This window comes from Podarcis melisellensis (assembly GCF_964234715.1).
Source record: "Podarcis melisellensis genome assembly, chromosome: 17".
NCBI classification, from domain to species: domain Eukaryota; kingdom Metazoa; phylum Chordata; class Lepidosauria; order Squamata; family Lacertidae; genus Podarcis; species Podarcis melisellensis.
Genome location: NC_138534.1, coordinates 11,437,143 through 11,449,482, shown reverse-complemented (window position 1 = coordinate 11,449,482; position 12,340 = coordinate 11,437,143). Strand labels below are relative to the sequence as shown.

The 12,340-nt window shown below is 47.0% G+C and overlaps 1 protein-coding gene across 1 annotated transcript; it reads right to left on the bottom strand.

Moving 5' to 3' along the window:
- Positions 1-12,097, bottom strand: LOC309360253 (epididymal secretory protein 4-like). The gene is made up of 7 exons (XM_081894913.1): positions 11,792-12,097; positions 8,952-9,073; positions 6,454-6,521; positions 5,447-5,542; positions 3,605-3,706; positions 1,895-1,923; positions 1-177 (listed from the first exon to the last, which is right to left on the bottom strand). The coding sequence occupies exons 1-6, from the start codon at positions 11,897-11,899 to the stop codon at positions 1,910-1,912; spliced, it is 510 nt and encodes a 169-aa protein (XP_081751039.1). The 5' UTR covers positions 11,900-12,097; the 3' UTR covers positions 1-177; positions 1,895-1,909.
- Positions 12,098-12,340: the final 243 nt, after the last annotated feature.

Below are 12,340 nucleotides of genomic sequence, written 5' to 3'. Positions count from 1 at the left end.
TTATGTGATTAGAATACCATTTATGAATATATATCTGATCCAAATGATTCAAGTTTTCTTTCCAAATGGAATGGTTCACAATGGTGGTTGGTATTTGCAATGCAGGAGGCAGATTCCAGGATGATTCCTCTATCCCCATCCTCACGCAGAGATCTTTCCCATGTTATTTTTGGCTTTCTGCATGGAATTGCAAGAGACAAGAGATCCCGTTATCACAGCAAGAGGTGGGGACCTTGGCCCATGGAGAAAACCCACAAAGGTTGCGGATGTTTTCTTCTGGCCCCTGCAGATGTTTTCAAATGATAATGTTCCTGTTCTCCAGGCCATAGGTGATAACCGCCCTGAGACCTCCAGGTATAGGGTGGTATATAAAATCAAATAATAATAATAATATCAGCAGGAAGGTGTCAATGTCAGAATGAGTTGGAAGCTGGAGGGGTCTGTGCCGCCTTTCATTCCCCTGTAGAAGCACAAACAAGCATGCTGAGAGGTGATGATGGGCAGAGCCAGTGCTTTTTTTCTGGAGGGACACAGGTGTACACACACCCCTAAACATTTTGTGAATCTAACGGGACAAGAAACTAAACATTTTAAGGAAGCACCAGGGCTCTGGCAGGATGCCGGGGCCTTCCTGCCTCCCTCGGAATCCCAGGTGGTGTTTGGGAAGGTGGCAGGAGGGCTCTTGGACCTATCAAAGCATCATAACGCCTCCCTCCCTAAGCTGGGCAGAAGTTCCCTGGGCTTTGGGAAGGAGGCCCCAGGGGAACATTTAGTGGACCAACCTTGTTCCCCTCATCCACTGCCCATACACCACTGCCAAGATCATTTCGTATGAATCAAACACCCTTCCTTGGACACTCGCCAGGGTGGGGTGGGTGGTTTATCTCCCTGTCAGAGAACACGGTCTGCATATACAAGGTCCCAGGTCTAAACCAGCTAAAATTATCAGTGTTCATGGAGGCTTCTGCCTGAGGCCTGGGTCTACCTTTGAAGGTGACCCGGAAATTACAACTAATCCAGAATGCGGCAGCTAGACTGGTGGCTGGGAGTGGCTGCCGAGACCATATAACACCGGTCCTGAAATACCTACATTGGCTCCCAGTATGTTTCCGAGCACAGTGTTGGTGCTGACCTTTAAAGCCCTAAACAGCCTCGGTCCAGTATACCTGAAGGAGTGTCTCCACCCCCAACGTTCAGCCCGGACACTGAGGTCCAGCACCGATGGCCTTCTGGCGGTTCCCTCACTGCGAGAAGTGAAGTTACAGGGAACCAGGCAGAGGGCCTTCTCGGTAGTGGCGCCTGCCCTGTGGAACACCCTCCCATCAGATGTCAAGGAAATAAACAACTATCTAACTTTTAGAAGACATCTGAAGGCAGCCCTGTTTAGGAAACTTTCTAATGTCTGATGTTTTATCATGATTTTAATATTCTGTTGGGAGCTGCCCAGAGTGGCTAGGGAGGTTGGCCAGATGGGCGAGGTATTATTATTATTATTATTATTATTATTATTATTATTACTACACATCTTGTATTTCAAGGATATTTAAAGCACACTAAGGAATCCTGGGAACTGAGGTTTGTTCAGTGTGCATGGAGTTGTAGCTCTGAGAGGAGACCACAATTCCCAGGATCCTCTGGGGTGGGTTACGCAGCTGGAATCTACCCAAGGGAGGGGTATTGCCTTTCAGTTGTGACCTGAAACCCTTTTAAATGTGCTTTAAGGTATGGTGCCCTGTATATGACCCTGCGGAGCTGGAGTCAAATCAGAGTATAGTGCTTCTTCCTTGGGGACTCACAGCACAACCTTAGATGTGTCTACTCATGAGTAAACACCACTGAATTCAATAAAGCTTATGACCTCCCAGGTAAGTGTGCAGAGGACTAATTATCGTACCTTTTTTGGATCTTCTTATGCACAGATCTCTGTGGATGAAAAGAAATGCGGTTAATGAGTGAGCAAGATGTGGGATTGGGTCCAGGGCACAGAACAAGATCAGGATTATTATTATTGTGTTCCATAGCCAACAATAGACTGGCTGTCAGATATCAGTAGGGTTTCTCTTTTTTAAGGGATCCATAATGCTTATCTACATGTGGGGAAAACCTCTAGATAAAACTTCAAGGGCCGCTTTTCTCCACATGAACCAACCTGGATCCTGCAATCATCTTGTGAGGCCTTTCTTCATGTACTTCTTCCACAAAAGGTCTGGAAGGTGGCAACACAAGAACGGACCTTTTCTGCAGTGGCTCCCCATTTTGCAGGCATTCTCCCCAGGGAGGATCGGCTGGAACCACCGTTATACAGTGGTACCTCGCAAGACGAAATTAATTCGTTCTGCGAGTTTTTTCGTTCTGCGAGTTTTTTCGTCTTGTGAAGCATGGATTCCCTGGGTATTAATGGTTTTAAGAAAAAGGAAACAAACTCGCAAGACGTTTTTGTCTTGCGAAGCAAGCCCATAGGGAAATTCGTCTTGCGAAGCAACTCAAAAAACCAAAAACTCTTTTGTCTTGCGAGTTTTTCGTCTTACGAGGCATTCGTCTTGCGAGGTACCACTGTATCTATTTAGGCACTGGGCAAAAACGTTCCCCCTCACCCAGGCCTTGGGCTGATGAATAGTCTATGTCCTTTTACATGTGTTTGTGGGAAGGATGGCTTATGGCAGGGGTCAGCAAGGTTTATCTTGCCTGGGCCAGATTGGTCCCATGGAGATCTCTCTGTGGGTTGGATTCTGCATGCACGTGAGCGGGCACACCCATGATTTTCAGCGTCTGCATCTGTGCAGATGTGATTTCCGGCATCTGCGCGTGCGCAGACGCGATTTACAGCACCGTGGAAGTGAGTCCCTGCGCTGCGCCGGTTTAGTGAGTGGGCAGCTTAGTTTGGGGGTGGCTCGTGGGCCGGTCAAACAACCTCCACGGGCTGCTTCTGGCCCATGGGCCTTAGGTTTCTGACCCCTGGCTTATGGGTTTGTTTTGTTATTGTTCTCCTTTTTATTATGTATTTTTATGTTTTTATATTGTATTTTTATACAGTGGTACCTTGGGTTAAGAACTTAATTCGTTCTGGAGGTCCATTCTTAACCTGAAACTGTTCTTAACCTGAAGCACCACTTTAGCTAATGCAGCCTCCCGCTGCTGCCATGTGATTTCTGTTCTCATCCCGAGGTACTATTTCTGGGTTAGCAGAGTCTGTAACCTGAAGCGTCTATAACCTGAGGTACCACTGTACTGTGAACTGTCCCGAGATCTTCAAATTTAATAAATCATAATAATGTAAGAAAGTACTACCTGATGTTTAGTTGGAACCCCCTGTATTCTAATTTGAATCCACTGGTTCAGAAGCTAGCCTCCAGAGCATGAGAAATCAAGCGAGCTCCATCTTCTGTGTGGCAGCCCAGGAGACATTTGAAGAGGACTATCCCATCCTCTCTCGATCTCCTCTGCTCCAGGCTAAACACCACCCAATTCCCTCAACTGTTCCTTATCAGGGTTCATATCCAGATTCTAACAATACCGGGTGATCTCTAGAGTCCAAGCAGCTAGCATCATCATCACCATACCTTCAACCAGGGCGGAGAAAATCTTAAGCATTAATTGCCCTTACCATTTTCGGATACATAGATCATTGCCTCTGGATCGAATTGCATATCTTTGGCCAAAGTTTTAAATTTTTCTTTCACTTCATCTGACACAGTCTTTTCCCTGCCTTAAGACACAAACAAGGAATTGGCATTGAGAATCAGCATCATAGTCCAGGAGGATAGATCATAGAATGATAGAGTTGGGGTCATCTAGTCCCTGCAATGCAGGAATCTCAGATAAAGGATCCATGACAGATGGCCATCCAACCTCTGCTTAAAAACTTCTAAGCAAAGAGAGTCCACAACCTCCTGAGGGAGTCTGTTCCACTGCCAAACAGCTCTCACTGTCAGAAAATACCGTATTTTTCGCTCTATAAGACGCACCAGACCACAAGATGCACCTAGTTTTTGGAGGAGGAAAACAAGAAAAAAAAATATTCTGAATCTCAGAAGCCAGAACAGCAAGAGGGATCACTGTGCAGTGAAAGCAGCAATCCCTCTTGCTGTTCTGGCTTCTGGGATAGCTGCGCAGCCTGCATTCGCTCCATAAGACGCACACACATTTCCCCTTACTTTTTAGGAGGGGAATAGTGAGTCTTATAGAGCGAAAAATACGGTACTTCCGGATGTTTAGTCCGAATCTCTTTTCTTGTAACTTGAAGCCATTGTTTTTGAGAACTACCTTCCAGAGCAGGACAAAACAAGTGTGCTCCCTCTTCCATGTGACAGCCCTTAAGATATTTGAAGAAGGCTATCATCTCTCTCACTCCTCTTTATCAGGCTAAAGATACTCAGCTCCTTCAACCATTCCTCGTAAGGCTTGGCTTTCAAACCCTTGATCACCTTGGTTGCCCTCCTCGGCACACATTCCAGCTTGTCAATATCCTCCTTAAATTGTGGCACCCAGAACTGGACACTGTATTCCAGGTGTGCTTTGACCAAGCCAGAATGGAGTGGTCCTGTGCCTTCTTTGGATCTGGGCACAATAACTTCTGCTGATGCAGCTGAGATTTGCATTAGCTCTTTTTTGCTGCTGCATCATGCTGTTAAGTATCTTAACAAATCCATCTTGCCTGACTCCTTCCCTTCCCCCTTTTTTAAAGAACAGCTTCAGAAGGAGGAGGTTTGAAATGAAAAACCAGAAGCCTGGGCAGTGTTCCTTCTCCGTTCTGAATTGTCCCATCCTGATGCAACCCTCAGGGGCTTGTGAGGCACATTTGCACAGAGCATTTCAACCAGTGCTTTAAGCTACCCTGCCTCGCAGGGTTGTCGTGGGTACGAAAATTTGAATTGCCAGTAAAGGTAAAGGCACCCCTGACCATTCGGTCCAGTCGTGACTGACTCTGGGGTTGCGGCTCTCATCTCGTTTTAATGGCCTAAGGAGCCGGCGTACAGCTTCCGGGTCATGTGGCCAGCAGGACTAAGCCGCTTCTGGCGAACCAGGGCAGCGCACAGAAATGTTGTTTACCTTCCCGCTGGAGCGGTACCTATTGATCTACTTGTGCTGCATGCTTTTGAACTGCTAGGTTGGCAGGAGCTGGGACTGAGCAACAGGAGCTCAGCCTGTCGCGGGGATTTGAACCGCTGACCTTCTGATCGGCAAGCCGTAGGCTCTGTGGTTTACATTGCCAGTAGATGGTGGCAAATTTGTTGTTGACATTTTATCAAGATGCTCAAAGTATTCTGACAAATCTAGTGGCGGGGGTGGGGAGTGGATTACTCTATTGGCAATTAGTGGTGGTATTTACATCTCCTTAGACAAACTGGGAGGGAGGGCAAGATTTTCAAAAGATGGGCACAATAGGTGTGCCCATCATAACCTAGGGCACCCAAACAAGCTCCCACGGGCCAGTCTCCAGACATACCAAAGAGCTGTAGCATGCCTGAACGCACTGTTCTGAAGAGGATGGTATGGTAAGTCTCATAATCTGTATCCACGATGTGTACTGTTGTCCACCCATCTATTGAAAAAGAGCCGCAAAAGATCCATTAATAGACATGGGAGTCACTTCCACAGATGCAAAATAAAGGTGGGGGGGGGAGTTAGAGAAAGCACTTTTTCACTCAGCCCATAGTTAAACTATGGAACTCACTGCCCCAAGAGAGATTTGTGGAGGAGGAGAGGGCTATCAATGGCTCTGCCTCCACAGTTGGAGGAAGAAATTCTTCTGAATACCAGTTGCTGGAAACCACAGGAGGGGAGAGTAAATTAAGGAAACATTACTGCAGTTTGGAAACAGAGGAAATACCTACATTGGCTCCCAGTACGTTTCCAAGCACAATTCAAAGTGTTGGTGCTGACCTTTAAAGCCCTAAACGGACTCAGCCCAGTATATCTGAAGGAGCATCTCCACCCCCATTGTTCAGCCCGGACACTGGGATCCAGCTCTGAGGGCTTTCTGGCGGTTCCCTCACTGCGGGAAGTGGGGTTACAGGAAACCAGGCAGAGGGCCTTCCCGGTAGTGGCACCCGCCCTGTGGAACGCCTTCCCATCAGATGTCAAGGAAATAAACAACTCTCTGACTTTTAGAAGGCATCTGAAGGCAGCCTTGTTTAGGGAAGTTTTTCATATTTGATGTTGCCGCTTTTTTACTATTAATATTCTGTTGAGAGCCGCCCAGAGTGGTTGGGGAAACCCGACCAGATGGGCAGGGTATACATAATTGAGAGAAGTCAAATATTCCATTCAGGCCCTTCCAGCTCTCAGGAGAAATCCATCTAACTCAATCCAGAAAGGAAGAGAAATCTGCTTCCATTTCTGGTAGCGAACTTGGAAAGTTGCTCTCCCAGGTTCGCTGGAGCTTGAGGGCCGTGTGTGTGTGTGTGTGTGTGTGGCTTGGATGGAGATAATGGAAAAATCTATTATACTTACCTACACTTTCGAATTCGGCCTGCTTTACAGGGCGTACAACAACTGTTTTACTCAGACATTGTCCATCCCTGGAAAGAAAGGCAGGGTTGTGAAGTTGCTAACCCCCCCATTCAGCACGCCCCCCCCAATCTCAGCACAAGATTTCAAAGGGGTTCCAGTTGCTCAGCCAGAGCCATGTTTCCTCTGAGAATCACGCTGTATTGCCTTTAACAAATATGGTTTAATTACACATATTTACACCTGAGTTTAGCTTGAATGAACTTTATTACGGTCACAGACCAGGATTAAAAAAGCATATAGATAAAATAGCAGTTAGGGTTTTTTGACCGATAATTGTTAGGGCAAATGAGGACAAGGAAACAGGCATAAAACATCCTAATAAAATACAAGATTAAACACAGATAAGAGCTAAAAACCAACAAAGACACACAGTTAAAACAACTGTAAGAGCATAAGAGCTAAAAGACTCGCAGATAAAACAACTATAAGAGGCTGCAGAGTAGAAGCCTCTTAAATAGAGTTTAAGTAAAGGTACCCCTGCCCGTACGGGCCAGTCTTGACAGACTCTAGGGTTGTGCGCTCATCTCACTCTATAGGCCGGGAGCCAGCGCTGTCCGCAGACACTTCCGGGTCACGTGGCCAGCATGACAAGCTGCATCTGGCGAGCCAGCGCAGCACACGGAACGCCGTTTACCTTCCCACTAGTAAGCGGTCCCTATCTATCTACTTGCACCCGGGGGTGCTTTCGAACTGCTAGGTTGGCAGGCGCTGGGATCGAGCAACGGGAGCTCACCCCGCCGCGGGGATTTGAACCGCCGACGTGATGATCGGCAAGTCCCAGGCACTGAGGCTTTAACCCACAGCGCCACCTGCGTCCCCCTAAATAGAGTTTTGATGGAGTTAAAATGAGTTTAGATGGAGGAGTTGCAAATCTGACCACACTGTCATCTCAGGAGGAGGCTTGTTCCCCACAGTGGGGCAGCATTGGAATCCAAGGCATCCTCCCAGCCATCTCTAGGCCTCTGTCCCAGCCTGCCAAGATGGGCCTGACCTTTGCACTCCTTCCCCTTCCCAGCACCCCCCCAAAAGAACAATTTTTTTCTGTGACATTATCCCCATCAGCAGCTTGGAGTTGGCCAGTCATGGAGTTCTAGGAGGGCCATTGCCCAGTTTCAGAAGAAGAGGGAGCAACGGGAAGCTGCCCAATAGACATTCAGAATCTCAGCTGATGGAACAGACTTTTGGGGACCAGGGATACAGCTAAAGCTGGACCTCAGACAAAATGACCGCTCCCCACATTAACTGGGGGGTGGCTTTTGCGTGGTTGTGCACAGTGCCCCCCCAGGACTACAGTGGTACCTCAGGTTACATACCCTTCAGGTTACATACGCTTCAGGTTACAGACTCCGCTAAACCAGAAATAGTGCTTCAGGTTAAGAACTTTGCTTCAGGATGAGAACAGAAATTGTGTGGCGGCGGCGCAACAGCAGCAGGAGGTCCCATTAGTTAAAGTGGTGCTTCAGGTTAAGAACAGTTTCAGGTTAAGAACGGACCTCCAGAACGAATTAAGTATGTAACCAGAGGTACCACTGTACTAGACCCCCGGCAAGGTAGTTGGCTTTCCCCCCAAGCTGGATACCTGGAGGTTCCCACCTAGCCTCGTCAATCAGCCAATCCTGGCTGGGGGGGGGGGCACGTTGCCAAGGGAATTGCCCAGGTATAGTTAGGACCGCCCACACTCACAATAGAGGGTGTAACTTACCTGTTGGTCCTCCTGAACTTCTCCCACCCTGCCCTCCCTCAATTTATGCCTTCTTTCGCAGTTTACCGTAATCTTCTTCTTTACAGCTATGCAGGCGCTACTGCAGTCCTAGATGGTCACCGTTGAGGGACCGGGAAGGAATTCCCCTGCATTGGCAGGTTTCGCCTTCCCCGTAGCAAAACGTCACAACCTTGTATGCCTTGGGCAGAATCCTTTAGTCTATCTTCCCTCAATTGGGGGTGGAGGCGTGAAGCGGTGACCCGCCCCCCCCCCGCGCCGGAAATTCCAGGGTTCCCCATTAAAGGAGTTATTTTGAGGGGAGGCACTGGCCATAGGCCAATGGGGGGCGGGCTCTCTGCTTGAACAGACGTTCTCCAGAGTCAGCCCAATCCCCACACACTTTGGATAACCCTGATGTTCCCCAGATCCCCAGCTGGGGACTGGGAGGGATAAACGCCCAATGCCTAAGCCAAGGTCTTCCTACATCTGAGAATTTAATAAAATTGTAGCCAATTTTAATCCCATAACACGTTGTCAGGTGTCATTATTCCTCCTGGGGGTGGCCTGGGGCTTGGGGGGTCTCCGCCTGTCCAGGTAAAGTCCTGGGTATACGACCTAGCCTCCCTGCTGTAAGAGGCAGGGGTAGGTGGGCAACAGGTCCGAGCCTCAGGACCCTTCCCCTTATTCTGTGCTGTGTGAAGGGAGATCATGATCACAGCAACGGAAGCAGACTTACCATGGATAATAAACTTTGAAGACCATTCCTCCATCCTCTTGGGGCTCCATTGAATAGCCAAAGAGTGGTCTCTTTTGTTTGTTATACTGTACCATTGCAATAGGAAACCACTTACCGGTGAGCTACAAAGAAGATGTTTGTTTGTGTGTTACTATTTTTGTGTTGTTGAGAAAGACATTTCAATATATATTGTAGGCTGGTAGCTAAAGTGGCGTAGTGGTCTGAGGCTTTCCACTCCGGGCCACACTTTCAGAATGAAAATTTGCTCAAGCCACATCAAGTTTTGTTTTTTTAATTGATAAGAAATACATCGCAAAACAAAAAGAAGCAACTCCTAGCAGTGCTTGATTAATAACACAGAACACAGCTGCTTTATAAGTACAGCAGCACCTTGGTTCTTGAATTTAATCTGTTCCTGGAGTCTGTTTGACTCCCGAAACTGTTCGAAAACCAAGGTGCGGCTTCTGATTGGCTGCAGGTGCAGCTTCAGGTGCGGCTTCTGATTGGTCAAGTGGAAGCCGTGTCAGACGTTCGGCTTCCGAAAAAAGTTCACAAATCAGAACACTTATTTCTGGGTTTGCAGCGTTCGGGAGCTAAAACCTATGAGTACCAAAGCGTTCAAGAACTAAGGTACGGCTGTATAAAACAATGCTACATACGAACATGACTCGTTCCCAAAATATTCTTAGAGAAGTTGGGTGCCACCCTACACTCGGCCGAGCAGGTTCCAGGCACCCACCTAGGGTTTGTGCTCCTTAGGAGAACTGAAGATGCTGTGAAAATATGATTTATTCACATATTTTACTCCTTCAGTCTGCATGGAGGGAGTCCAGATCTTACAGCATGGTCATTTCAAGAGGGGCTTGTTCCCCACAGGGGCGCAGCCCTAGAGTCCAAGGCATCTCCCCAAGCCAGCCTTCCCAAGATGGATCCCACTCTTTCTTCTTCCTTCTTCTTCCCAGAAAACCCTGCTAAAAACTCTCTTTCCCTGTCACCTCACACCCAGTTACCCTGGCAAACCCTCCAAACGCCCAGTTCACACCTCAGGGCCAGGCAGGAGGACATTGCTTTTGCATCGCCAATGACTCTCAATGGCCCTGATATGCTTCTTAACGGCCTTGGCTTGGCCATGTCATTTGGCATAGGCTAGCTCAGGAATCTCTTTACAACTTGTAGTTCTCCCTTCACATCCCAAATAATCAAAATCCCACCATTTATTAGTTTCTAGGGTTGGGGGGGTCCCCCCCAATCTATAACAATATAATTATAAACAAGCCTCTTACATATGCCTTATGAGGAACGGCTAAGGGAGCTGGGCATGTTTAGCCTGGAGAAGAGGAGGTTAAGGGGTGATTTGATAGCCATATTCAAATATATAAAAGGATTTCACATAGAGGAGGGAGAAAGATTGTTTTCTGCTGCTCCAGAGAAGCGGACACGGAGCAATGGATCCAAACTACAAGAAAGAAGATTCCACCTAAACATTAGGAAGAACTTCCTGACAGTAAGAGCTGTTCGACAGTGGAATTTGCTGCCAAGGAGTGTGATGGAGTCTCCTTCTTTGGAGGTCTTTAAGCAGAGGCTTGACAACCATATGTCAGGAGTGCTCTGGTGGTGTTTCCTGCTTGGCAGGGGGTTGGACTCGATGGCCCTTGTGGTCTCTTCCAACCCTATGATTCTATGATATGTACCTTGCATATGTTTACAAACTCAACGAGAGATATGAGCTTGCATTTGTTTGGTAATCTCATTTTTATTAGATGTAACATGAGACAAACAAACTCTTATTTCGTCAACACACAAAAAAGTCTCTTTTCTGAACTTCTATATTTGTCAGAGTTGAAAATGTCAGTGTTTCTTAGTACAGAAAGTATTGATCTGATGTGTAGAGATCTTTCCTATTCTGATTAGTTCAAGAGGGTTCTAGAAGGTTCCTTCTCTTTGTGAAAGAAACCGGCAGAAGGTTTTTGTTTGGCTTATTCCTTCAGAGAAGCTGAGTGCAGCTGGTTGAAACTGGTTCTGTTATCCTTTTGTCAAGATAATACTGACTATAATAGTAAGACCAGGAGGAGCCTGCGCTTCGCTCGCTTTCTCTTTTCTATCTCTTTAGTACAGTATGGTGTTCTGTATGCTGTCGTGTTAAGGTTTAGACTTATTATAAGTTTGTAAGTTTTATTGTTAGTGATGCAACTGGATTTTTTTTTTAATGGACTGTGCCAATCCTGAATGTTCTGGATTTGTGACCGTTATGCTTATTTTCCTTCAGCACCAGTAAAGCTCTGCTGGATGAAGTACAATTGCCTCTGGTCTATTTTTTGGAAACTCTGCTACGTTTTTAAGTGTTTTCCCCTCCGGTGCTGGCGCAACAGAAAAAATATATATATCTCTCTCCTGCCACACACACATACACTACACTACACTACACTACACTGAAATGTTTAAATGTTTCTTTATTGGTCCTTGATTCTTCCTGCTAAACTTTCCATCATCTCCTGCCACACCAGTGTGGCACAACACACCCTTGGAGAACCACTGGGTTAGGGCATGGGAGAGACCAGGATTCAAATTCCTGCTTGGACATGAAGCTCACAGTCACTGCCTCTCGGCCCAATCTACCTCATAGGGTTGTTGTGGGGATTAAATGAGGAAGGGGAGAACTATGTACATCACTTTGCACTCCGTGGAGAAACAGGTGGGTTATAAATGCAATATATAAGTAAACAGGGCGCAATCGGCTTGCAAAGTCTGTAATCAGGTGAACAAGGATGTGCAAGCTCGATTATTGCTAAATTTGTCACCATCCCTAGTTATAAGGGAAGGAGAAAAATGTTGCCGTTTACCTTCTTTAGATCCAAGTCTGGCATCACCGGAATGGGTACAGGAACCTCGTACTTAGGAACTGCTGAGCAGGTGCCAGCAAACACAATAGTAATCAGCACAATGTTCATCTTTGCAAGGCTTTGCAGCAGTTCAGGAACGTCTGCGACTTCTGCAGAGACCTCGGTTCTTCAAGCGATGCCTGGATTTATATCCCTCTGCTTATGTCCCCAAATTTCATCTAATGCAGTACAGCCCTGCCATTAAAAGAGGTCGTGGGGTGTTTGAGAGAGAGAACCAGGTGATTTTCAGAACTAATTGTTATCCGTGGTGAGTACATTTTCTAAAAACCCTGGAACACTCTGCTCATCGATGCTTGTTCTGAAGGACTCCAAGGCCTGTGGCCTCCCCTGTTAGTTGTGGGTGGTGGTTTACGGTGAACTTCACCACCAACGCAGGCCTGGGCTGTGATCAAAAGGAGCCGAGAGCCAGTTGTAACTAATGTTAGAATAAGGTTTGCACCTCCAGACCACATTCCTCACCTGGAACATCCCTGGAGGAGGCATTGTGGG

What these genes read in the sequence shown, in the direction of transcription:
- LOC309360253 (XM_081894913.1), bottom strand. Translation starts at nt 11,899, where the DNA reads ATGAACATTGTGCTGATTACTATTGTGTTTGCTGGCACCTGCTCAGCA. An exon ending in CAGACTTGGATCTAAAGAAG is followed by an intron (nt 9,074 to 11,791) that starts GTAAACGGCAAC and finishes TCTTCTTTGTAG; the next exon opens with CTCACCGGTAAGTGGTTTCC. An exon ending in GGCCGAATTCGAAAGTGTAG is followed by an intron (nt 5,543 to 6,453) that starts GTAAGTATAATA and finishes CTTTTTCAATAG; the next exon opens with ATGGGTGGACAACAGTACAC.